Source organism: Leiobunum rupestre, chromosome 10, assembly GCF_980474605.1.
Source record: "Leiobunum rupestre chromosome 10, qqLeiRupe1.1.hap1, whole genome shotgun sequence".
Lineage (NCBI taxonomy): Eukaryota > Metazoa > Arthropoda > Arachnida > Opiliones > Sclerosomatidae > Leiobunum > Leiobunum rupestre.
The window spans coordinates 36,610,157-36,637,470 of NC_143393.1; the positions used below are offsets into that span (position 1 = coordinate 36,610,157).

Below are 27,314 nucleotides of genomic sequence, written 5' to 3' on the forward strand. Positions count from 1 at the left end.
TTATTAATGCGTGCTTTTTAAAGCCTGAACAGTGAATCCCCTCAGATGTACGCCTTTTCCCGTGGTTCTGGCGCACACACGGACAAAATTTGCCGGATTTTATAACAGCGAGCGCTGCCGGTAAAAGAGAAAACGGAAGGCCTTTTTTTTGAGGCACGTTGCGCTCGACCAATCACCAAGCGCTATGCGGTCACGTGGTAGACGCAAAAACTCGTAAGCCTACTTTTAAAGACTTCCAAAATCGCTCCTTATATCACGTGACAGCGTAACGCTCGCTGATTGGTTGGAAAATAAAGTAGAGATATTTCAAATTTTTTTCTCCGTTTTCTAGTATGGTCTCGTATGGATGGCGTAAGACATCACAACGAAACCTTTTCCGGTTCCGAAACGGAAGGACAAGTTTCACAAATACCGAGAGGTTGCTGACCTCTATCTAAAAAGATCCTGCCTAAACGAGCAAAGTTAAACCACGGCCAACTTTGATCTCTCGCGCTACAGCGGCCATCTCATTAGTTGACGTTTCTGCGTTAAGCTATGAGCAAAAGATGTGTATGACGTGAGCGCCCCTAGGGGATTATTATTTTTAGAATAATTTTTACATTGAAGCCAATATAAAAACCGAGCGTGGCGCTGAACTCCTACACGTTATAGTACAGTTTATAGGGGGAACATCCTTGCTCGCGGAATTTCGACGAATGTGTTGGCCGCTGTAGCGCGAACAGCGCGTGATCAAAGTTTCCCGTGGTTAAACCATCTAATTTACCGTTAAAATAAGTAAAATAATAGAAAAGAATACTATTCACATAATGATACTTGTTTTACCAATGGTACGTCAGTTTCACTAATGACCATAGAAATCAATAAGGACTGACAACTCTCCGCGTGTTGCTACTAGACAATTTATGTGTTTGAGGCTCCTGGAGTAAAGAAGTTTTATTCAAAAAGCAAAAGTAACGCTTACTTTGCTAAAATGATGATTTTTTGAACGGGAACCTAAAATTAATATTTCGTTAATTTTATTTATTTTCGGCTTGGGATTCTGAAAGCGTTTTGTCAAGTATGACCATAAAACCAACTCTGCAGAAAATGTGCGCCAACAAAGAGAATGACGAGGGGTAAATCTAATGTTGTTAATTTTCCGGAAAAATAAAATGCAGAAAAATTTCCAGAAAATGTGCCGCAAATCGGAAAAATTAAATTGAAACATAAATTACTTTTTAAGGGTTTTTAAAGTTTTTAACTTTTTATCGATATAAAATGTCTAATATTAGTAAACATACTAATACAAAACATTAATAGTGTTACATTGTTAATCAGTTTGTACTAGTCTAGATGTTTAATTTTACTTTTAGATTCGAGAAAATGAGGAGAAAATGCCGTTTTATTTAAATTGGGCAACAATATTAAACTAATCATGGAATTAAAAACAAAATTCGGAAAAAGAAGGAAATTTTTTGACTTACAACACTAGGTAAATCACCGAAATAAGATGTACAAACTGAATGAAGTAATATGAAATCAGCAGTGAAATCATAGACATTTTCGGTAATCACAGGAAATCTTGAGAATCCCTTGAAATCGTCATGAAATCACCCTAAAATCGTGTGAAATCAACGTGAAATCACGCGATTTACTGCAAAATCACTGAGAATCTATGAAATCACCGATTGAAATCAATGAAATCTTCTGAAATCTGAAATTAGGTGTACAACATTTTCTCTAATGGTTAGCTCCTCGGAGAATGGTAATTTAAGTAGACAATTTCTAGTTTCCTGTTCCTAAATCTCCAATGACTAACTGTCATTAACAGATATCGTAACATGTCCTACTTACAATACTACGTTGCTTTTGAAAGTATTTGATAAAGGTAACATACCCCAAATTTCTTCGTGGTTAAAAACGTTTCCGATAATCAATAGAAAGCGTAACAAACGAAAAGTTATCGTTTTCTCCGGGAAGTCTACTACTAAATATTAAATATCCAAGAGTCTAACTCTTACACGCAAACGAAATAGCGCGTTTACTCATAATCGATAAAGTACTCAATACCTTTATAAAACGTCTAAACAAGCCGTTTTTGCAAAGTTAATAGGCATTCATGGTCCTTCGTATAAAGTTTTACAAGATTACAACATAAATCATTAAGCTCTCGACATAACTCTGCAATTATACTTTATTCGTTTATGTAGTATAATTGCAGATTTATGTCCATATAATTATCGATCAGTTTGTGTGTGGAATAATGTAGAACTAACGAAATACCCGAAATAATTACTTGGTTTTGGATGGTTGGTTTCGGTAGCGTTTTATATTTTATTTTTATATAAGACAAAATAATTATTTTGCTACCATTAAATAATAATTTTTTTATTTTATTTCTTGGTGTACCCGTATGGCACGAAAAAGTGTATTGAAATGGTTTTCGTGCCGTGAAACTGACGAACGAGTTGCACCAACGACTAAGAGTGCGGTGACCTCTCAATAAAAAGTTCTTGATTAAAATATTAAAGTTTGCTGCTATATTTTGAAAACTATATCTTTTAATTATTAATTTAACTGTATATTTTTATATCTCTAGAGAGAAAAATAAACAACTTAAAAATCAATTATGGTTATTTCTGCTACCTGAAATTCGGCCACAATTTTGAAACGATACGGCGGACCTTTAACACGCAGAATATAGGGGAACTAGCATACTTACAAAGAGAGTACCCGAGGTGTTTATTGCCGATTTTGTTCAAAGTCGGGCGTAATGTAGACGCATATGAGATAAGAAATTTCCCAAAAGGAGACGTTGCACTACCCATTCGTTTTGCCATGGCAACCGAAAATGTTTTTGACCACTTAAAACAAAAATAAGATTTTTTCCTTATTTTACCCAAAAAATGTTCCAATTTTGCCAAACTTGATGAAATTTACCTAAATGTGGTCCAAATTACCCATTTCGTGATTTTAATTTTTTTTTTTAAATTTTCATATCTAGGACCCTGTGAAACCTTGAAAATCCCGTGCTTTTTTAAATGGAGATTTTTTGGTTTCAAGTGATTTTCAACATTTTCGGTTGCCATGGCAAATCGAATGAGTAGTGCAACGTCTCCTTTTGGGAAATTTCATATCTCATATAGGTCTACATTACATTACGCCCGACTTTGAACGAAATCGGAAATAAACACCTCGGGTACTCTCCTTGTTAGTTGAAAATAATTATACGCTTTTAGTCTCGTTTCCTTCCATAAGCTTAGGTCACAGGATAAACCTAAATATCATTATTATAATCTATTATATTCGGACATTTTGAGAAGCAAAGGGTCCTTTAGATCACCCGAAATTAATTAAGAAATCGTCTAAATATAGAAACTGCGGGTCTCGGCATAATCCGCGGATTATTCCAGTCTATTTTGGTGGAAGACCGCGTTGAAACCAAGCCTAATCGAGAAATTAAACGGAGGGCATCGGCTCTAATCCCCGTATGAAATGGAACTAATTATCGCTTTTCATTAAGCTTGCTTCAAATAAGATATTTACCGAAAATGGCGAAGATACAACGCCAACGGGGCGCAACTAAAGATATTATAAATTGAGGTCCCCAAATTTGCGCAACACGCAGCCACAAATCAACGAAGGAATTAGATATGTTGGGGACAAGGCCACCGCAAATACCGCTCGGAGAAAATCAAACGGAATGGGGGATACCACGTTTGCAACGCCAAAACGTCTAAAGGCCAAAGTAAAGATGATTCAATTTGCAACATTCCTGACAGATGTCACTTCCACCTTAAAGGAAATACAACTAGCTCCAACGCGTTCTTTAAAGCAAGTGTCGGTTCTATCATTGCCACCTGTATTATGATCAGGCCCTGGTTATCAGAGATGGCAATTTATCTATCTGATTCTTCGAAGAAATGATTGGAGAGCGTGGTGCCATCTATTAATTGTCAAAGAAGCTAAAATTCAAAATAGCGAAACAATAACGTCGTCAGAGAACCATTGCAGAGTATTGTAATTAGACAACTTATATACTCTACTTACAAGGAGACGACCGATATGGCTTAAATAGGAAAAATTTCCATTTTATGTTGTCAGAAACATTTTTCGTTGCCATGGCAAACCGTTGCCCATTGAATAAATTCGATTTAGGATTTTTCAAATTACATGAAGGTCTACCAATCCCTCGAGTTTGAACCAAATCGGTGTGTAACACCTCGGGTCGTCTCCTTGTTAGTGGACTTTAACCTAAATTATATACCCCATATAAAATATATTGTTAAAAATTAATATAATTTCAGTTATTGGGAAATTTTCAAACGAGCCAATCAACGCGAAGGGTACTTTTATGTCCCGAATTTTGGGGCAAAATGTAGCTTTACCATCTTGTTTTGATTTGGACGCTAGCGACATCTGTTGAAAAAGAGTTACTTCACGTGAAGTCGACACTGGCTTTGTTGACACTTGCTTTAAAGCAAGTGTTGGCTCTATCATTGCCACTTGTATAGTGTACAGAGATGGCAATGTATCTATCTGATTCTTCGAAAAAATTACTTTACTGGAGAGCGTGGTGTCATCTATTAATGGCCAAGGAAGCTAAATTTTATAACTAGCGAAACAATACCGTCGTCATAATTTGAAAAATAATACTCTACTTGGTGTTGTTAGTGGATTGTAACCTAAATTATATATCCCATAAAAAATATATTAATAATATTACTATAATTTAAGGTATTGTGAAATTTACAAACGAGTCAATCAACGCGAAGGGTATTTTTATGACCCGAACATTTGGGTCAAATTGTATCTTAAGCATCTTGTTTTGATTTGGACCTTAGCGACATCTGTTGGAAACAGAGCTACTTCACGGGCAGCCGACACTTGCCTTAAGGAACAGCCCGTGAATTTGAGAGATTACCTTCGCAACTATCCACTGAGCAGCGCCGCAAATGTCAACAGACAAACGAAGTAGCGGACAATCTTGGAACCCTTTGGACTAGTGATGGAAATGCGTTATTTTATATTCCCTTTAAGAGTGTCTGTCACTTCGGGAACAGATTTGCTGCCTTTTGCTTAATAGTAGAATAGTTCACTTTGGAGATAAAACTATATTATATACAGGGTGTTTCAAAAAGTTTCGCTAGAATTTTAAAGAGTTGTAGGGGTGAGTTGAGACGTATGCCTTTTCCCCCCATTGTCCTACGGTGAGTTAAAAGAGCGCCAGAGAGCTTCAAAGTGTGGCTTACTAGACCCTGGAAGTAGGCTGCAGCAAGCGCAAAACCATCTGGTGACAGAAAACGTTACAAAACATTCAGAGGGCTGAACCATAAGCCCCTACCGTACCTTGGCATTTAAAGCTATATCTGTCGAGAACGTTGCAAATTGATTTTTATTACGGTCTTTAAGCGTTTTGACATTTCAAACATCACCGTTTTCAAGGTCGATATCCCACTGTTTATAGTAGTTATAGTTTAAGGTTTTAGTATGTTTTAGAGAAGGTCAATGTTACCATTACGAAGGTTGATACCGCCATTTTCATACTCAAGATCACCTAATTTGAACGCCCCTATCGTAAAGATACCGTTGGAGGCTATATTCCCTTTAAGACTACTATCGTGAAGCATTTGGGGTACGAAATCGTTTTTCCCTTGACACAACTCGTATCGCTAGGGTCTGCTAGTGTTAGGTAGTTAGCCACTTAAAATTGATTATCTTTTCCTAGGTTAAAATAGGTCGATTCCAAAAGACAGCCGGTAAAAATCCACTTCTCCCTGCGTCGTGAAGATTAACTTCCCGTCATAAAGTGTCCTTTTTTTGGTCTTCCCTTAAACTTAGGAGAGTGGACCAGATGCTATGACGTATAGGAATTGAGTATTAACCTAATAACGGGAAGGAAATTTTTACCCTTTGACTTTCAAGTACATCAACGCCGTTTTTAAAGAGATAATCAAGCTCATAAAGGTCGCGTTGCTGTTCAGACGTTTTTTTAATTTTCCTAATGATTTCCACGTTGAATTTAAGTTATCTCCCTGTGGTAAGACGGGTTTCCCCTTTCCATAAAAACTTGCTAGGGTCAACGGTAATAGCAAGATGCTGATTCGCGTGGCATATGAAGTTCTTTCCACCACCCTGCTACCAGTAATTGGTTTCAAAAGTCACTAGTTCACTTAAAGCAACTGTCAGCTCTATCATTGCCACCTGTATTATGATAAGGCCCCTTGTTATTAAAGATGGCAAATAATTTATCCAATTCTTCGAAAAAACGACTTTACTGGAGAGCGTGGTGCCATCTATTAACGGTAAAAGAAGCTAAAATTCAAAACAGCGAAACGATAACGTCGTCAAAGAACCATTGTAGAGTATTATAATTAGACAACTTATACTCAACTTAGTGGACTTTAACCTAAATAATATATCCCATATAAAATATTTTGTGGAAAACTACTATAAATTATTGACAAATTTACAAACGAGCTAATCAACGCGAAGGGTAATTTTATGTCCCGAATTTTGGGTCAAAATGTAGCTTAAGCATCTAATTTTGATTTCGGCGCTAGCGACATCGGTTGAAAAAAAAGATCTACTTCACGTCGAGCCCACACTTGCTTAAACCCTGTGTGGTTCCTTAAGTGTTAACTAAGCTCATTATTATTATTATTATTATTATTATTATTATTATTATTATTATTATTATTATTATTATTATTATTATTATTTGTTCAAAATTCATCAAAAAATAACACAAAACAGAAAAAAATCAACGTTAATAGATTATTTTATAAAAATTAATTCTTTTGTACACGTTTGTTTATAAACACTTTTGTCGAAAAAATAATACATTTTTTGAATTATTTTAAAGAGCATATGTCGGAAACCATAGGCATAAGCACCAAAACCATTTTAACATACATTACAAAAATAATTAAATATCCTAGCTATACTATCTGAAGCCACTGTTCGAGTATCTGAAAAACAATTATGTCATTAAAACTATTTAAATAGACGAAACAATAGTGGTCAGAAAGCGGAAGCCAATGCGATATTGCCAGTAACCAGTGCGAACGCGAGCTAAATTTCGAGAAAACAAGTCGAGCAAGCTACAATGAAAAGCGTTTCTCACCTAACGGATAAGCAGACTAAGTGCTGAATTTAAGGTTGTGTTAACATTTAGTTTCTATGTAAGCGAAAAAGCGTCAAAGGCTTCACAGATAAATTAATTAACGTCTCTTTATTTGAAGTACAAAAATATTAGATTTAGTAATATTACTAATAATGCTTGGCTTAATATTATATTTAAAAATAAATATCTTGGAAGACGTAGCTGCAAGCGGGGTAAGAAGCGTTTAAGATACGTGCAAATGGGATGCAAGCCAAATTTTTAAACTTACGATCTATCGTTTGATGGAGGAAATCCGTTGTGTCCATATCCATTGTTGTGTCCATATCCATTGTTTTGTCCATATCCATTGTTTTGTCCATATCCATTGCCATTATACGCTGTTCGTTCGTGTAACGGCACAGCGGTGATGCTAAACAACAGAAAGAACTAAAAAAAACACCCCGACTCCAAAAAAAAACACCCCGACTCCAAAAAAAAACACCCCGACTCCAAAAAAAAAAACACCCCGACTCCAAAAAAAAAACACCCCGACTCCAAAAAAAAAAACACCCCGACTCCAAAAAAAAACACCCCGACTCCAAAAAAAAACACCCCGACTCCAAAAAAAAACACCCCGACTCCAAAAAAAAACACCCCGACTCCAAAAAAAACACCCCGACTCCAAAAAAAACACCCCGACTCCAAAAAAAACACCCCGACTCCAAAAAAAACCCCCCGACTCCAAAAAAAACCCCCCGACTCCAAAAAAAACCCCCCGACTCCAAAAAAAACCCCCCGACTCAAAAAAAAACCCCCCGACTCCAAAAAAAACCCCCCGACTCCAAAAAAAAACATCCCGACTCGAAAAAAAAAAACACCCCGACTCCAAAAAAAAAACACCCCGACTCCAAAAAAAAACACCCCGACTCCAAAAAAAAAACACCCCGACTCCAAAAAAAAACACCCCGACTCCAAAAAAAAAACACCCCGACTCCAAAAAAAAAACACCCCGACTCCAAAAAAAAAACACCCCGACTCCAAAAAAAAACACCCCGACTCCAAAAAAAAAACACCCCGACTCCAAAAAAAAACACCCCGACTCCAAAAAAAAACACCCCGACTCCAAAAAAAAAACACCCCGACTCCAAAAAAAAAAACACCCCGACTCCAAAAAAAAAACACCCCGACTCCAAAAAAAAAAACACCCCGACTCCAAAAAAAAAACACCCCGACTCCAAAAAAAAAACACCCCGACTCCAAAAAAAAACACCCCGACTCCAAAAAAAAAAAAACACCCCGACTCCAAAAAAAAACACCCCGACTCCAAAAAAAAAACACCCCGACTCCAAAAAAAAACACCCCGACTCCAAAAAAAAACACCCCGACTCCAAAAAAAAAACACCCCGACTCCAAAAAAAAAAACACCCCGACTCCAAAAAAAAAAACACCCCGACTCCAAAAAAAAAAAACACCCCGACTCCAAAAAAAAAACACCCCGACTCCAAAAAAAAAACACCCCGACTCCAAAAAAAAAACACCCCGACTCCAAAAAAAAAACACCCCGACTCCAAAAAAAAAAACACCCCGACTCCAAAAAAAACACCCCGACTCCAAAAAAAAAACACCCCGACTCCAAAAAAAAACACCCCGACTCCAAAAAAAAACACCCCGACTCCAAAAAAAAACACCCCGACTCCAAAAAAACACCCCGACTCCAAAAAAAACCCCCCGACTCCAAAAAAAACACCCCGACTCCAAAAAAAACACCCCGACTCCAAAAAAAACACCCCGACTCCAAAAAAAACCCCCCGACTCCAAAAAAAACCCCCCGACTCCAAAAAAAACCCCCCGACTCCAAAAAAAACACCCCGACTCCAAAAAAAACACCCCGACTCCAAAAAAAAACACCCCGACTCCAAAAAAAAACACCCCGACTCCAAAAAAAAACACCCCGACTCCAAAAAAAAACACCGACTCCAAAAAAAAAACACCCCGACTCTAAAAAAAAACACCCCGACTCCAAAAAAAAACACCCCGATTCCAAAAAAAAACACCCCGATTCCAAAAAAAAACACCCCGACTCCAAAAAAAAACACCCCGACTCCAAAAAAAAACACCCCGACTCCAAAAAAAAACACCCCGACTCCAAAAAAAAACACCCCGACTCCAAAAAAAAACACCCCGACTCCAAAAAAAATAGAAGTAGCTTACGTTTCTTTGCTTCCTCCTCCATCATAGTAATCGTATCCTACATATTCCCCGTCTTCCCTAAACACATGGATATTTGAAGACGTTAAAGGCGGGTTACAAGTCGGTAAAGGCGTCACTTCGCACTTACGTATCTTGGCGATCCATTCGGTAGTAATGTTTACTCAGTTTGAAAGCGCAGACTAGAGCCCATAATTGGAAAAACAAACACCAGCCCAAGCCAAACCAATAACCATTCTGAAATTACGTTAATAAACTGATTTCATTTTCAAGTTTAATTTTAATTGATTTCATTTTCAATTCATAAATTAAGAACGTATTTCCTAATAAATATTGAGAACTTAAGAGTTTTCTCCAAGTCCGCTTGCTAAATGCCCTAACTAAAATGTTATAAAGCCATGTAGTGTAGCTGTAGTGTTGTAAGTCGGAAAATTTTCCGGAAAATGTTCCATATTTTTCGGAAAAAAGTTAAAAAAAAGTTTTCATTCCATGATTAGTCTAATATATTGCATGCAAATTTAAATAAAGCGGAATTTTTTCGAATCTTAAAGTAAAACTAAACCCCTAGACTAGTTTAAACGGATTAACAATGTAACACTATTAATGTTTTGTAGTATGGATGTTTACTGATTTTAAACATTTTATATCGATAAAAAGTGAAAAACCCTTGAAGAGTAATTTATGTTTCAATATTTTATTTTCCGGAAAATTTTCTGGAAATATTTCCGCATTTTATTTTTCCGGAAAATTAACAACATGTAACTGTAAAAAAATGAAACGAGATTCTAATAATATCCGACAGATGGCGCATCTGTTCCACTCATGTATTACTTCTTATACTGAAAACGGTGCGACACGTAAGTTCTCAATAACTGTAATATCGCTGAATTACCAAGGGATCTAACAAGCCTTTGCATAAGACGTTTCGGGCAACGTCAAAGGTATCCCATAAAATCCAACATTTGGCGATTTCATCCGTAAGCTAAAAAAACATTTGATTGGTATTATTGATACGAAACGTTTGGAATATCGATAGTTAGATATTGACTTCGATTTTTGCTTGTCCCACGTAGTCTTTTCCAGGAGTCAAAACGTCTTCGATGAATTGATCTTTAGTGGCGTTAACAGCTTCCTTTATCTTGGCTGTCGCATTTACAAAGTCCAAACCTTTACCGATTGTCTAGGAAAATGAACAACAAATTTTGTCTAGGATGTAGTTGAATCCGCGATGCAACTAGAATTTTAGTGACCTAGGGTTATAGTCGAAATCATTGAGTTGGGAAAATTAATCTAGAGATCCAATCAAATCTGCTCCCCGCGAAACAAGTTTTTGAAAATTACGAATGTGCCGTGACTACCGTCTCCTCTAAAATGACGAGAAAACGTTATCATATGACCCGTGGCGCCATCCATTATTTTTGAAAAAAAAAACTTTTTGCCGGAAAACGCGTCTTATTTGAACGAACCATTGAGAGATAGACGGCGCCACGGGTAGAATGATAAAGTTTTCTCGTCATTTGGGAGCAAACGGCATGTTACGGCAGTATTCTTATTTTTTAAAAACCTGTTTCGCGAAATACTGAAATTTGACGTTTTGATTGGACCTCTAGATTAATATTCCCAACTCAATGGTCGAAATTCATCGAAATGTTAAGCTAAAAAATTAGGATCAATTGAAAAATAACGACAGAATTATCTATTGGTCATTAAGGTTCTTTAGCTAGAGAGAATCTGGTTTGTTAATGGTTTTGCTTCTTTTTCATTTTTTTAACTAACCTAATATACGCGAAGATACATAAAAGGTTTAGACAAAACTAAAAATTATTACGGATATACAATTTAACAAACTGGAATAATTTTTACGGCAAGTAAAATCTTTTCCCCTCCGATTACGCCAAGGGGCGCCAAACTGGTCAAGGGCCCAGGACCGTTACTAAAGCCCGCTTAGCCCATGCCTTAAAACGGCTCTGAATGCAATTTTAAGGTCGTGTGAAGTCAGGGATTTAATCGAAACCTGGCTTACTTTTATTTCGTCGAAGGACTGCTTAGAAGAAGTACCATCGGATAGAGCTTTCAGCTATCATTTTAAAAATAATAAATTATTACATATTTCCATACAAACGTTTAGAAGAAATCGATTCTTACCCATATAGATTTGTCAATGCGGTCTTTGAAATCGTTCAACCTAGGTAGAAGTACATTTAGTTTTTGTTTGGTGCTTTCTTCTAAGGTAGGTAAAAGTTTTTGAGCTTGACCAATAAATGCTTTCAAATTTGGCTCGGGATTATTATCAGCCAGCTTAAACGAAAAAAAGTTACTTAAGAAAATTAAATATAGTATAATAAAAAAATCACCTTTTGAACTAATTTTCGAGTTTCTTGTAAATTATAGAGCGAAATTAAATCTTGATAGTTTATAAAGTTACGCAGTAATTGGTCGCTGTCAGAAAAGTCACCCTTATCTAATTCTTCTTGAATGGAAGTCTTTTTCTATAAATCGAAAAAATGTAAAAATGTTGGTATTTTCGAGGGGCGATTAAATCTCGATTAAATCGATTTCGAGATTAAATCTCGATTAAATCGATTTCGAGATTAAATCTCGATTAAATCGATTTCGAGATTAAATCTCGATTAAATCGATTTCGAGATTAAATCTCGATTACATCGATTTCGAGATTAAATCGAGTTCGAGATTAAATCTCGATTAAATCGAGTTCGAGATTAAATCTCGATTAAATCGAGTTCGAGATTAAATCTCGATTAAATCGAGTTCGAGATTAAATCTCGATTAAATCGAGTTCGAGATTAAATCTCGATTAAATCGAGTTCGAGATTAAATCTCGATTAAATCGAGTTCGAGATTAAATCTCGATTAAATCGAGTTCGAGATTAAATCTCGATTAAATCGAGTTCGAGATTAAATCTCGATTAAATCGAGTTCGAGATTAAATCTCGATTAAATCGAGTTCGAGATTAAATCTCGATTAAATCGAGTACGAGATTAAATCTCGATTAAATCGAGTTCGAGATTAAATCTCGATTAAATCGAGTTCGAGATTAAATCTCGATTAAATCGAGTTCGAGATTAAATCTCGATTAAATCGAGTTCGAGATTAAATCTCGATTAAATCGAGTTCGAGATTAAATCTCGATTAAATCGAGTTCGAGATTAAATCTCGATTAAATCGAGTTCGAGATTAAATCTCGATTAAATCGAGTTCGAGATTAAATCTCGATTAAATCGAGTTCGAGATTAAATCTCGATTAAATCGAGTTCGAGATTAAATCTCGATTAAATCGAGTTCGAGATTAAATCTCGATTAAATCGAGTTCGAGATTAAATCTCGATTAAATCGAGTTCGAGATTAAATCTCGATTAAATCGAGTTCGAGATTAAATCTCGATTAAATCGAGTTCGAGATTAAATCTCGATTAAATCGAGTTCGAGATTAAATCTCGATTAAATCGAGTTCGAGATTAAATCTCGATTAAATCGAGTTCGAGATTAAATCTCGATTAAATCGAGTTCGAGATTAAATCTCGATTAAATCGAGTTCGAGATTAAATCTCGATTAAATCGAGTTCGAGATTAAATCTCGATTAAATCGATTTCGTGATTAAATCTCGATTAAATCGAGTTCGAGATTAAATCTCGATTAAATCGATTTCGCGATTAAATCTCGATTAAATCGATTTCGCGATTAAATCTCGATTAAATCGATTTCGCGATTAAATCTCGATTAAATCGATTTCGCGATTAAATCTCGATTAAATCGATTTCGCGATTAAATCTCGATTAAATCGATTTCGCGATTAAATCTCGATTAAATCGATTTCGCGATTAAATCTCGATTAAATCGATTTCGCGATTAAATCTCGATTAAATCGATTTCGCGATTAAATCTCGATTAAATCGATTTCGCGATTAAATCTCGATTAAATCGATTTCGCGATTAAATCTCGATTAAATCGATTTCGCGATTAAATCAATTTTGCGATTAAATAGAGTTAAGTGATTAAATCGGATGAAAAATTCAATCGCGATTAACACGATTTGATACATTTAACTTGATTTAATCCGATTAAGTATGCACCCGAAAGAGGTGTGATCTGCGGGTATTGTTAAAAAGTGGAGCTTCCTTACATCATAGTCCAAATAGTTGTCCAACTCGCTTTGAACGCGTCCCTTCAACCCCAAAGCCTGGATGACAGTTTGATTGTTTTTGCAACCTCTGAAAGTGCAGGACGAAATAAGTATAATAACCACTTTGCTAGAAAGTATGAAAGCAAAGTCCAATCGAGCGCCACCGAGGTACTATAGCCGCGTTCACACGTACCCTTGGAAACGTTGTGAACGCGACTTATAGAACTGTAGAGGACGATTACTGATATTTTAACCAGGGGCGTACCGTTAAATTTGGGGGCCCTGGACTAACAGCGTTTACATTTTTCTTAATTTTTTTATTTACATGGCTTTATTATTTTTATCGCGGGTTCAAATCTGACACCAGGAAAAAATTTTCATTTTCGTTTTATTAAAGTTATTAAATACCATTTCGTGATATAAGATATTGTGTTTTAGTGTTGTAAATTTTAATTTTAAATAGATATTCTGTCGAACGCAGGGATTCGAACCGGCGCTTTTCCGTTAAAGAAGAGCTTCCGCTACGACCATGTTACGCAACGGGAGATGTCGCCACTGCGCCGAAAAAAATGCAAACCTTTTTCAACAACTAAATACGTACGTTGCTGGGCTCTGATCCTATAGTTTATGGCGAAACTTTGGTTATTATTGAACGTTACACACTTCTCCCAGAGGGTTATTATAGCGTTCTATTATTTACAACGATATCATATTAAAATAAGTATAAATACCCCAAAAGTGAACTAATTTGAAAATCCATGGTCCAATTATTTTGAAATTGTGAAGTGCTTATGTTGTAATACTAGAGTTTTGAAGAAAAGGGATTAATAATTAATAATATTGCGTTCATAAAACGTGTTAGTATGGCTTACTTTATCCAACATAACAAAACTGTCTTCGAAGAGTGGTTGGCAAATGTAAACTTGAACATGTCCACCAGCTTGAAACAAGGTCATCACGATCAACATGATGAAAATTGACAAGAAAAAGAACAAATAACAGCCTCTAAAATTTCCAAATAAGTCCTCATTATTTTTTAAATTTATGAAAATAATTTTTAAGAATAATTTCCACTCGACTCTGGGACGTACAAACGTTCTTGCGCCGTTTAGAGCAATACGTAATAAACGTTTAAATAAAACCTGATCAGTGATTTGCCTGAAGTAGTAATACCGAGAGCCAGGACATACGTGTAAAAGTGTTGTATTTAAAGTGCGCGCTGCTTAATATTTCTATATAGAAGGGCTCGTTCAATTTTGCACGCGCCCCCCCGAGATTAAAAATTGCACAAGCGCGCACGCGTGAGCTCGCTATCAACTTTAGCCATAATAATAATAAAACTAACATAAACACGTAACTAAACGTGTATTTATGTGCAACAAAAAAAATTATAAAACTAAGTCAACAAAAATAGTAAGACATTAAAATAAAATAAAATAAAAATTAAAAAAAAAACACTAACTATTTTATTCAGTGAAATTCGCGTAGAGGGGAAGAAGGACATTTATTGAAACGCCTAAAGGCCCAAACACACATACGGTTCGCAAGCGATTTCACCTGCGAATTTCCGCGCACGCGCCCATGCGCCATGACTTCCATTCTATTTAAGTCACGCGACGCGACGCGATTTCCTACTCCTAGCGAAATTTCGCGCGCGAAGGCTATGTGTGCATCCGCCTTAATACACCCGCTAGTGGAACAGGTCCGTCGCCAGCCCAAAACCTTTGGTAGCGCACACTATTTTAGTTAAGAGTGTTAGATTTTTAATTATTTATTTTGTACTCGCAACATAGGCTGCATTCAATAACTCTCAACGAAGTATCTAAAAATTGTTTTCGTTGAGACCGTAAGATCTTGTTGAACGCCTTTTACGCTTGTTGTAAATTTTGTAAAATATCGTCTGTTGCGGCGTCTGCAGCTAGCCTTACTCCGTGCTGCGATGTCACGTGACCGTTGAGCGACGGACGGGCCCTCAATGGGTCGGAGTGTGCAATAACTGGAGGCTTTACCGGGGAGTCGGGGTTCGGCTCTTGTAACCCGTCACGGGCGGTGGCGCACTGGGAGATGTTAGCTCCGTTCAAATGGTCCTATGACTTCGGTCTGGTGTGGGCTGGTAACTGAGCTTCGGCTCGGGCTAACGGAGAGGGTCTGGGAAACCTGGCCGCCTCGGCGGATTGAGTAGCCTGCTGTGGGGCGGCGGGCCTCCGTATGAGGGCACGGCGGACTGCTGTGTGCCCGTCGTACCCCTTTAGGAGCTCTCTCCAAAGGGTATGACTCTCCGTAAGTGGGGTGTCGGCTGGCGTTTCCAGAGCATCCGCTCTTTATCCCACTGCGGAGTGCGAAGTGACGGGCTGGTCGTCCCATTGTTGCACCTTCTGCTGGGTTGAGTGGCTCGCGTCATCGGTGCGACCATCAGTAGTGGGGTTCTGCCACCCATGCTGGTTTTGTCACCAGTCCGGGCTGTGGATGCTGGCTATGATGATAGGCCTCCGGTGGTGTGGTTTCGATCTTACCGGTACACTGGGCTATAAATTCTGACACATGCTCAACGGACGGGCAACGTGACATCAAAACCGGAAGTCAAAATACGCGTTCAGTATTGAGCTTTTTTAGAGTTACTGAACGCAGCCATAAATAAGTCAATTTTGTATTAGTCTAATTTCTAGGCTTCAAAGCCGCGCAAACAATTTTGGTTAGGGCGAATTACCTTTAAAGGTTTTTCATAGTATTTCGTAGAATGGGCCAACTAAGGTTCAATTACCCCATATACACCCCTGAATATAGAACGTACGTAGATCGACCCTATTGGTCAGTAATAAATCTAGCTACGGCATCATCGACGCTATCTAGCCAGACTGAGCTTTGATTGGTTGTTCCAGGGGCAATTGGAGAGCCGCTCTTTCCGTACACGTGCTTAATTTTCCAATACGCAATAGTGACAAAGCCGTGGGGTGGAGCCTAAGGTCCTGCCCTCACTAAAGGCCGAGGTCGTGATCGATATAGCTAGATCTATATTCATTGGTATAATTGAATATGTTCGTGGCTTAAGGTAGTAAAATCGTACACAATCATCAGGACTCCGCCACAGTTGGACAAGCACCCACGTCGCGTGGGTTTGCTGTACTGGTCGTCGCTATCCCCCAACATACCGCAGATCAGTCCGAAGAACCAAAAGGCCGTTGGAATTAGTATAAGTACCATGGCCACAATGGCCGCGTAGTCTCTGAAATACCACAAATCCACAATTTAAATACGCATACACTAGTCTAATTTTTTAGATATCTAACTTAAGACCTTTTCACACGAGCCAACTTTTCAAACCAAGTCAGCAAAAATGGACCAGTGATCCTTTTTATTCTCGCGTACTTTTTTGGTGGATCAACTCATCGAACTTTTATTCACACGAACCTAATAGTCTACTCATCAAGTTGGGTCAAAAAAGTGGGCTCGTGTGAAAAGGCGTTAAGTCAATAAAATGAAACATGTTCCTAATTAGCAGGCTTCTCAACATAAGTTAATTTTCACTTAAAATTGTACACGGGATCAAGGCTAAAATTGTTCCCCTCTAATCGCGAAAAATGTTGAAACAAGTGACGACTCGACGTGAAGTAGCTCTTTTTTCAACAGATGTCGCTATCGTCGAAATCAAAACAAGATGCTTAAGCTACATTTTGACCCAAAATTCTGGACATAAAAATACCCTTCGCGTTGATTTGCTCATTTGTAAATTTCACAATAACTTTTAAATTATATTAATATTATTAATATATTTTATATGGGATATATAAATTTAAATAAGAGTATAAATTGTCCAACTATAATACTCTACAATGCCTCTGACGACGTTATCACTTGGTTATTTTAAATTTTAACTTCCTTTGACTAAAATAGATGGCACCACGCTCTCCAGTAAAGTCACGTTTTTCGAAGAATCTGATAGATTCATGGCCATCTCAACTAACAGGGGCCTTATCATAATATCCGACAGACACTTCCTTTAAAATTGCGCTCTGTTGGGATATTAACTAATATAAAAACATTATTTCATACTTTTTAATTCAAACCGTACTTTGAGGAATCAGTGGTACGTGTTTCAAGCTAATACCATTAGCGGGATAGGGAGATTGATACTTATCAATTAAGATATTTTCTACAACTTCTGGTCCTACTTACAAAATGGTCTCAAATATGTCGCCCGCTTTTCGGCCGCTTTCTCGCTGGTTGCGTTTTATCATGTCATCGACATCTTTGTACACTTGGTCAACCTGAAACATGGACAATTACGGATCCGTTTTACGAGTACGTATTTAAAGGAAAAGTCCAGGTTTGGTAAAACTTGGGTCTATTTGAAAGATCATGTTTAAATAAACTCAAAAATATCAGTCGTAAAATTGTATCTTTTTTTAATGACGAGAAATTAATTTTTAAACGAGCGAAATTTACCGCCAAGCGAGCTGCCATTTTTTGTTTCGGGGTGACGTTTTAGGACTTTATTCACGCGCTGTTCGCGCTATAACAGGCTTTAACAGCGCTCTGTTCCCCACGCGCGCTTGCTCATAGCCGCCTAGATTAAACAAAGCCCGTGCATGGTCGGAAAATCTTTTTTAAAACTGGCATTTTAAGGACGCTAGGGTTGACCGCTTGGTGGCGTGTTATGGACTAGGGACGATTACGCAATAATTTTCTAACGGTGCGGTAGAGGCGTCTGCTACGAGGCTTGGAGGCTGTGTGCCTCGTAAAGTTGTAATAAGTATTTCATTATTATTTAACAGGTAAGAAAATGATTTTAAATGAAAAATACTTTTTTAGAATAGTGTTTCGTTCATTAAATAACTAGTTTAAAGTGCACACTGTGCGGTGTACTTTATTTAGGGTGTTCTATTTTGAACTAAATGCTATATACGTAGGCCTTATCTTGGGCTATTTGTTAGGTCTTTTCCTAAAACTATTATTATTTTTCAGTTAAATTTGTTAAAAAATGGTCTACTGTTTGGTTCCAAGATGTAAGAATAACGATTGGCACAAGAAAACTTCTGATACCAGAAGTTTTCATAGGATTCCCAAGAAAAAAGATAATAGAAATAACTGGCTTTGTGCAATATTTGGTGAGAACTATGAAGTTCAAAGCGAATACCTTGAAAACATTAATAATCAGGGTGCAAGAGTTGGTAGTGATCACTTTAATCAAGCTGATTTCAGCATTTCAAGTTCCAGAAAATCATTACTGGCATTTGCTATTCCTTCAATATTTGTCGAAGACATTGTTGAAGACCAATTAAATGAAACTTTAGTTGATAAAAGTAATCATCAAAGTCATGGAGATTACGCAATAAATAAAACCCCTTTGTCTAATATAATACGCAATCAAAATCAAGAAGGGGTTTTTCACGCTAGTCAAGGAACTCAATATGACTCAAATTCTGTGCTCAATAAAATGTCATCACATAATACAAGGAATCCTTATTTATCTCCTCCTAAGAAAAAAAGGTCACCTGAAAAAGTACAAAATGAAAAATTAACATCTATTACTGATAATGAAGCTAGTCAAGAAATCTCAAACTTAGCAGCTACGGTTACTTACATTTTGAACTTTATAAGGACCTCCCTAGTCCCTAATACAATTTATTTTCCTTGAACCTTTATTAATGCCCCCCGAGTTCGTAGTCCATAAGACGCCATCCAACGGCGTACACAAGAACTAAAGCTCGGCTAGGAGTAAGTAAAATATCCCCCCCTCTCTGGGTACCATGCACGGGCTTTGTTTAATCTAGGCGGCTATGGCTTGCTCCGTGTGCGGTCTGCGGAGGGAAGGCGAAAGAAAATGGCAGCTCGCTTGGCGGTAAATTTCGCTCGTTTAAAAATTAATTTCTCGTCATTAAAAAAAGATACAATTTTACGACTGATATTTTTTAGTATATTTAAACATGATCTTTGAAATAGACCCAAGTTTTACCCAACCTGGACTTTTCCTTTAAAAGGTATTCACGTCTTTCAGTATCTTGTCAGCGTTGGACAAGATCTCGTTCTTGCCATCGTCCAAAGTTCCCTTGAAGTCCATTAATTGTTTGATCGCGTCTGAAAGGTTAGAAGTCATGAGAGACTGTTCCAACAGTAACCTTGAAAGCGAGTGGCGGCTTCAAAACCCCTCGGGTGCTTTACCGTATTACACCAAAGGACCCGGTAAAGTATCGCCTCCTGTTGTAGTTGCAGCGCGAAATATTTGATTTTCTGTTTAACTACTTTTAACTCTTTAAAAAATACTAAATCTACTACTAAACATAATATAGGCGAGCGCCTTTCATATTTTAACATATTTGCGCTCAATTGAATTTAAAGGGGAACGGCCAAGCTTTTCCAAATATCGCCTTTTTAGCGTATCAAAAGATCAACAAGACGTTCAATATACTTACACTTATTAGCAACAAACACAAGGAGAACGCAGCTAGCCTTTAAACACGCCAAGGCAGTTTGTGTTCAAATTTCATTGGACGAACCTTTACGCTGAACGTTTTACGGAAAGGGGGAAAACAATTTCCGAATTTTCCCCTTCCGACGGCAGCAGGCGCTACAGCGTCTAGCCAATAATAATTGTACACAAGAAAATCCACGACTTCTGACGAGTTGCGTTCACCTTGGGTGGGGTGCTGTGTTTGTTGCTCCTAGCTTACACGTACCTTATTTTGTCTTGAAAAGATAGTTTTTGGCCCAAAAAGTTGAAACGTAAAATAACGCTAAGTATTTCAGTTTGAATTCTCGTCGCCATCTTAAGGTGTATCGCCAGCGCCAGCAACACCTTAGTGAGCGATTTGCGAACAATCCTAACTTTTAAAATCGCGCAACTTAGGCTTAAGTCTCTTATAACTGGAACGCGCCGCGCATGAAAAACATTTGTCGCGTTTTCAGTAGCGCGCGCTTTTACGTTGTTTTTCTGTCTCACCGACTTCTAACCTGGTGTCGCGGCGGACGCGCGCTTTTCGATTTCCCGAAATTTCTTTATTTTATTAAAAATTAACCACTCAATATTTTTTACGCGGTTTTCGCCATCAAATTTAAGTTTCCAACTGGTTAAAGCTTGACCGTTCCCCTTTAAATGCCGCATGCCCGTTGCAAATATACGGCAGATAGTTAGCTTTGGAAATCGTCACCGATCGTGCCTACTACGTAAGTTTAAAAAAGTAGTCGAAAACGACATCTATCGTACAATCCAGGCACTACAAAAGAACCGACACTCGCTTTAACTCGCACCAACGACAGACCTTCACGAATGCGTTTAGTTAGCGTGTTCACCTTCTCCGGTACATTTTTTATACCTTGTTCCACCTATCGACGGTAATAAAACGAAGTTATCAAAACGGAACCAAAATTTTGACCAAAGCTTAGCTTGCTTACTAAATCGTACTCTTTCAGAAGATTCTTCTGGCTAATTTCTAGAACTAGCTCACGATCCTTCTGTATTGCAACCTGTGTAGAGTATAGAATAGTTCAATTTTTGCAACGAATGAAGGGTCACCTGAAATGAGAGGCATACCTGATTGACGCCATCGGGTACCTTCAGACTCAAGGCGGAACTTTTCAACGTCGCGCAACTTTCCCTGCATTCTTCGATGAATTGGTCAACATCTATTTTCAGATTTTCACCGTCTGCCTTTAATTTTTGACTATTCCCATCAAACGTCTGTACACTCTTGTACAGCTGACCAAAGCTCCTGTCGAGGTCAGTCATTTCTGGCCAGATTAAAATAATTACATGAAATTAGGAAAATACATGTAATTATTTTATTACGTAAAAAACGTAAATGATATGTATTATACGCTTAGAGTGCCCGAGAAAGACGATTGTGTACGTGATGATTCTCATAGAAACGGGGGTGATCTAACCTAAAATATGCACCAATATGGCATTAAGCTTGTTCGCTTACCTTCTGTGCTCTCATTTGACCATCAAAATATGATTATCAGCTAGGCTAATACCCAAGGCACCACCTTAGGCCCAAGTCATCTAGCGACTTATAATGCCTTTAAGCAGGTGGCCGGGTTAAAATGCGTAGGAGGGTGGTGGCAAGCCCTTCATGCCACGCGAGCCGACAGCTCCCTACACTCACTATTACCAAGAACGTTTATATGTATAAGAACGTTGAAAAAAAGGCATCGCTTGGGCCACGATGCAATCTGTTTCAGAATAACTTACCCCTAAAATCCGCGTGCAGCGCGCTTGAACTAGAAACAGTTTTAACCTTTAGCGCGCGCCGCACGCGGTTTTTTAGGCGGAGTTATATTCTGTAACCGATTGCATCATGGCACCAGGCGCCAATTTGATCGTTCAACGTTCTTATACATATATACGCTCTTGGTAATAGTGAGTGTAGGGAGGTGTTGGCTCGCGTGGCATGAAGGGCTTGCCACCACCCTCCTACGCATTATAACCCGGCACGCGGATTTTAGGGGTGAGTTATTCTGAAACAGATTGCATCATGGCCCAGCGATGCCTTTTTTCAGCGATCTTATACATATAAACGTTCTTGCTGTTACCGTTATGAGATATCATACTGTGAATTAGGCGAAGAACACGAGAAATTCTCTAAGATAAAAACTAGGCCTAAATTAATTTTCTCATATCTCAATTTTACGAGTGAATGTTAAATTTCTATCCACAGTGCGGCTTTTTAGCAACGGCAGCCTGCTAATTTCGCAGCAAGGTACCAATGGTTCCGCAGACATTTGCAGCGTATGATACAAATGCTTGATTAAATAATGCGAATTACTTCGATCAATTTCATGGCATTTCTCTTTCAATTGCATATCATTCATTATTGTCGTCATGTTGAATTGAAGCCGAACACCATAAGGTCTAACATCTAACAAAAGTAAAATATTAGTTTTCCACCCTAATCTATTAAGCTGATTTCACACTCGACGGAAAATACGACGGAATTACGGCGGCCGTTATCTCTGATGTCCAAATTTTCGCGTCTAATTTTTCGTCGAGCGTGATATTTTACCTACTCTCTAATATGGCAATGGTTTTGTCTATCGTAGTTACAGCTTTCGTATGCATCAGACATTTTGCTTCCTAGTAAATTAACATCGCGAGTATTTTCAAATAAGATTAAAAAGATTAAAAGTATATACCCCTTCTGAGAGAACTATCCACCCACACCATCAATATGAAATACGTGACTTCACAGAATCGATGCGAGTTTCGATTAGGATTAATTTCGCTTCAAAATCACCCCCTGACGATGTAAAATGTAAACCATATATTTCCCGACTTAAAGGGGCTCCAAAGTTCGGTGGCAAAAAAGAAAAGAAAATTGAGCATGCTTTTCCTTCCCCTCAACCCCTCACTCGGCCTTGGCAGAGGCGGGAAGAGTTAACCGTAAATTTCGCACTTTACTGACTTTACACACATTTTGCCACCGAACTTTGGAGCCCCTTTAATTTAATGTAGTATTTCGCCTTGCACTGCTTTTTTCTTACAAATCGTATGTTCCAAAATCTACGTGAGCCTGAGAAAACGAAGCACGATAAAAACCCTTCTCCTCAAGGCATATTTCATACCTCTGTAGATATGTAAATGATTTATTGCAAATACACAGTACCTGAACGGTTTTGTTAACGAATGTTTTGGCATTTCCCAGAACCCCCAAAGCAGTTTCGTCCACATCTTTGCTAGTTTGAGCTCCTTTAGCGAGTGATAGAAACATACACGCTACACCGATACTGAAATGGATCATTTAGGGATATCATTTAAATTTCTACTATATTCCTGGTGTCTAAAAAAGTCCAGTTACCTAATACAAACTAGGAAGAGGAAGAGAGCAACGGTGTAACTTTGGCGGTGACAACGGACGTGTTTGGCGTTTCTCTGGTATTTGTTGCCGCCGCAATTTTTGCAACAACAACGACAACAGCACACGATTAGACCAGACAGGGCGATCCCAACGACGAAGATGATCCCCACAACGAGACAAGCCAGAAAGGCGGCTTCTTTGGACAGAAGCGGAAGAACGTCGTCCACCTCGAATTTTTTGTCACCGCTGACGTAGTCTTTCAACAAATCTATAATAGCAAAAGTCAAAATTTCCGCCATGGATTCCAACAGTAGACCGGTTTCGCCATTTTGGAGCTTATCAGTACTGTGTAGGGACTCTGGCTTTACTAGGGAACTGCTGATATCAGTAAATCACATACAGGGCACCCTGGATGTATATTAGATCTATAATGGTTTTCGGTTGCAATTATATCATGTGCTTTGGCGGAAGATAAGGCATATGGGGAAAGCTGATCGCTAGGAGCAACAAACACAAGGAGAACGCAGCTAGCCTTTAAACACGCTAAAGAAGGGTTGCGTACGAATTTCATTGGACGAGCGTCACGAGCCTTTACGCTGAACGTTTTACGGGCGGGGGGTGGGGGGAGACAATTTCCGAATTTCCCCCTTCCGACGGCAGCAGGCGCTAAAGCGTCTAGCCAATGCAAAACGTACACAAAAAATTCACGACTTTTGACGGGTTGTGTTCTCCTTGTGTAGGGTGTTGGGTTTGTTGCTCCTAGCTGAAAGTAACGAAAGACGCCTTTATATACCAAATGGAGGTTCGTTCATAATTGTCCAGATGAATCCTTTGGTCATGTCGAACCATCCGCTCAGAAATTCGTTGGGCTCGACCGGGTGGACGTTGGCATAGTCGAAATTCGTGTTAGGACACTCGCCATCCGATAAGTAACTGGCCATTCTGTAAACAGAATGCAATGTTATTGTTTTAAAGTAAATTAAGTCATCGAATCTCTGAATAAACGAAAGAAATTAATAGAAAAATTTCGATAACGTTGGTTATAGGGTGCTGTGAATAATTATAATATTATGTAATATAATATAAAAAAACCACGCACAGCAGCTTGAAGGAAATATTCGAAATGCTTTAGCGTAAATAATTAATCACGTTGACTTGAATTTAACAACGCAATGTACGTAAGAACATGACGTCACGAGTCTTGCCACGCTTGACATGAGCGTCTATACAAAGCTCTGAGATTTTGAAGTGATTAACGTATTTATCACAGAACGTTTTGAACGGCACTCACTACACTATATCAGTTACAGATAAGCGTTATTTCTAATATTGTTAAAAGACTACATTTCTTTACTCGGATACGAGTGATTTGAAACAAAATCTAGCGTTAAAAACTAGAAAATGTTAATGCTCTAAAACCAAAACAACGATGTTTAAATATTATTTTCAGAATAATTCAAGGTTATAGAGAAAATAACCCGGACATTTTCAAGTAAAACAGTAAAATTTAGATAAATTATAGGAAAACATTGAAACCAAGCCGGCTAAGTTAATGGGAATATAGCCTCAACGCGTTCTTTAAGGAAGATCTCTATTAATTTGAGCGTTGCTGGACCAAATCTCGTAAATATAACACCGTAAAATCAACATCTCCGTATCGATAAAACATCGTACTCAACCGACGATTTGGGTATTTATAGAGGAAGGATTGCAAAGACAACAATAGATATTAATTAAAGTTTTGAGAAAAAGTTCTGGTAGCTAGGAGAAACAAACACAGCACCCACACAAAGAGGACGTCAAAAGTCGTGCATTTTCTTGCGAACATTTTTCATTGGTTAGACGCTTTAGCGCCTGCTGCCGTTGGGAGGGGGAAATTAGAAATTGTCTTCCCCTATCCCCGCCCGTTAGACGTTCAGCGTAAAGGCTCACCCAATGCAATTTGTACACAGCACTGCGTTCGAGTGTTTGTTGCTCCTAGATGGTAGTATCATAACTTTTTCTTAAAACTTTAATTAATTACATTGAATTAAAGGCTTCAAAAGTCGCTTGATGACTTAGGCCTAAGGTGGTGCCTTGGGTATTAGCCTAGCCTAGCTGATAATGTAAACAAGAGTTAACTGAGGTAGTTCATTTCTTTATTCTTAATAATATCAGTTTTTTTATAATATCACCTAAATTTACAGATTCCCAGGAAAAGAAAACGCACTACAATAAGGAAGAGCAATTACAAACGGCCGTAGCAGAATAATTAGACTATCAAAATCGTAACAAGGGCAAATGTCTCAAAGGCCTTGCTGTTAATATCTCCTATTTGGCTTTATACAAATGTTTTATTTTTTATTTACGAATAAATGTGATTTTTTTACGAGATATATAACTTAAGAGATATACGATACGGCGTTTTAACGATACGGCGTTTTAACGATACGTGGTTTTGAAATTTCCAGTATTAAGTGTGTCAAGTGTATTCCATACAAATGTTTTACCACCAACTACAATTACAGTAACTAACAAAATCGAATACTTCGAAATTGAGTACCTGGCTATACCTTATATTTTTTGTTTAATAGATAATAGAATGTCTCGAACCATCAGCGTTGAAGAATTTGACAGTCATTCGTTGCAAAATGACTAGAAATTGACCTAGTTACGTACAAATCATAAAAATAAACTTACCTTCAGTATTTAAGTAATCCCAGGAACTACGCAAAAAGTAGAAAAGTCGATCCCAAAATTTAACAAGTAGCAAAACAATTCATTATATCCAGGTCAACAGCGTTAGAGCGAAAGACCGTCTGTTAGCACTTTTAATATCGTATCTAATCGGGATTCGGAGAAGTTTATCGAAGATAACAAAATCTCCATAAGAACCAAAACTAATACAGTAACCACTATTCCGAAAACCTGAAGCGAGGCAGATGTAAGGCCTTCGTAGATTTCAAAATCAAACACGTCAAATAACGGTGGGGGTAAACTTAGTCATATATTTCTCAAAACGTCGCGCAGAGCCGGCAATCGACGTTTATAGAGAAGCGGATGTAGTAAAATCTACTTTGTCGGCGTAAAACGGCTCGGAAACGCCGGAAAAAATTCGTAAATTTAACATTTCATTATGACGTCGAAACTTTGTCAATATAAATATCCACAATAAACGGGGAGTGTCGTAAATTAAAAATTATAATCATTTTCATTTTTCCGACAAAAAATGTACAAGATTTTTAAGGTTTACATCGTGAACGGCAAAATAAAAATGCTTGATAATTGCCGAATTTCGTAATAGAGGTACGTTCACATCGCGCATTATTTTTCACGTAATTGTCCATAAAGTATTAACCAATGTTTTACCCCCTTAAATAAAAAAAATCAGTCACTGCTAAAGCTCTACAGAGGAAGCAACTTACGCAATAATTTTTAGAACTAAAGTTCACCGAGTTTCCACTAGCGCGCGTAAGGGCGCGTCATTCAACTTTGGCACGTCAAACGTTTTAAAGCGCGAAAAAGAAAAATACTTTACGACGGGCGCTAGTGTAAACTAAGCTTTAACAGGACTTCAGTGCGGTGTGAACGTACCTTAAAATTCTTCGTAAAATAACGCTGGAAATAACATTTCCGGAGGCGAGGATAGTCTTCTGAACTCGTGTTTGTATAAAACTAAATGCAACAGAGTTAATTTAATTAAACTAACACTTTTGATTTTTAATGTCATTTTCCGAAAGGATTTGCGTTTTTTAATGGCGCATTTACAGCGCGAATTGACGAAACATAGAAGCGTGTTTTGTGGTTTTCAGGCTGACGCTTCGGTGGCGCGGGTCCCCGTACCACGCTCACGACGCACCTGGCGGACACGACGCCTTGACTTTGGGAAAGTAAACAGAACTCAAGCCAATCTACGCGTGTACCCATAAATTTTTAGATCAATGTCATTCCGTTCTTTTCGCGTACAGCTTAGCCGCTCTGTCGAAGCGAAGTAAATGTACATTGCCTCGCGCCAATGACGTCAGTTCGCCGATTGAGCTAGATTTAGACGCCGTGCCCTCTTAGCGTTCTTCGAAGTACGAGTAACGGCGGTATTAACGCGCTGTACC

At 38.0% G+C, this 27,314-nt stretch overlaps 1 protein-coding gene across 6 annotated transcripts; it reads right to left on the reverse strand.

Moving 5' to 3' along the window:
- Positions 1-6,742: 6,742 nt before the first annotated feature.
- LOC149925547 (prominin-1-A-like) lies at positions 6,743-27,175 on the reverse strand. Of its 6 annotated transcripts, none has more exons than XM_090160718.1 (25): positions 25,906-26,357; positions 24,020-24,168; positions 23,227-23,494; positions 23,035-23,155; positions 22,439-22,505; positions 22,198-22,290; positions 20,964-21,160; positions 20,825-20,896; positions 20,692-20,755; positions 19,422-19,510; positions 17,609-17,700; positions 16,500-16,658; positions 14,308-14,440; positions 14,167-14,237; positions 13,436-13,523; positions 11,647-11,781; positions 11,438-11,590; positions 11,316-11,369; positions 10,341-10,472; positions 10,185-10,274; positions 9,423-9,529; positions 9,296-9,352; positions 7,458-7,514; positions 7,374-7,421; positions 6,743-6,950 (listed from the first exon to the last, which is right to left on the reverse strand). In XM_090160718.1, exons 2-25 carry the CDS (start codon positions 24,165-24,167, stop codon positions 6,926-6,928), a joined length of 2,520 nt encoding a protein of 839 aa, XP_090016844.1. In that variant the 5' UTR covers position 24,168; positions 25,906-26,357; the 3' UTR covers positions 6,743-6,925. The 6 variants fall into 6 exon arrangements, with proteins under 6 accessions (XP_090016844.1, XP_090016842.1, XP_090016840.1 ...); XM_090160714.1 differs by lacking the exon at positions 6,743-6,950 and adding exons at positions 7,201-7,306; positions 26,800-27,175 and having other exon boundaries at positions 7,374-7,514; positions 25,906-26,048; XM_090160715.1 differs by lacking the exon at positions 6,743-6,950 and adding an exon at positions 7,201-7,306 and having other exon boundaries at positions 7,374-7,514; positions 25,906-26,048; positions 26,134-26,352.
- Positions 27,176-27,314: the final 139 nt, after the last annotated feature.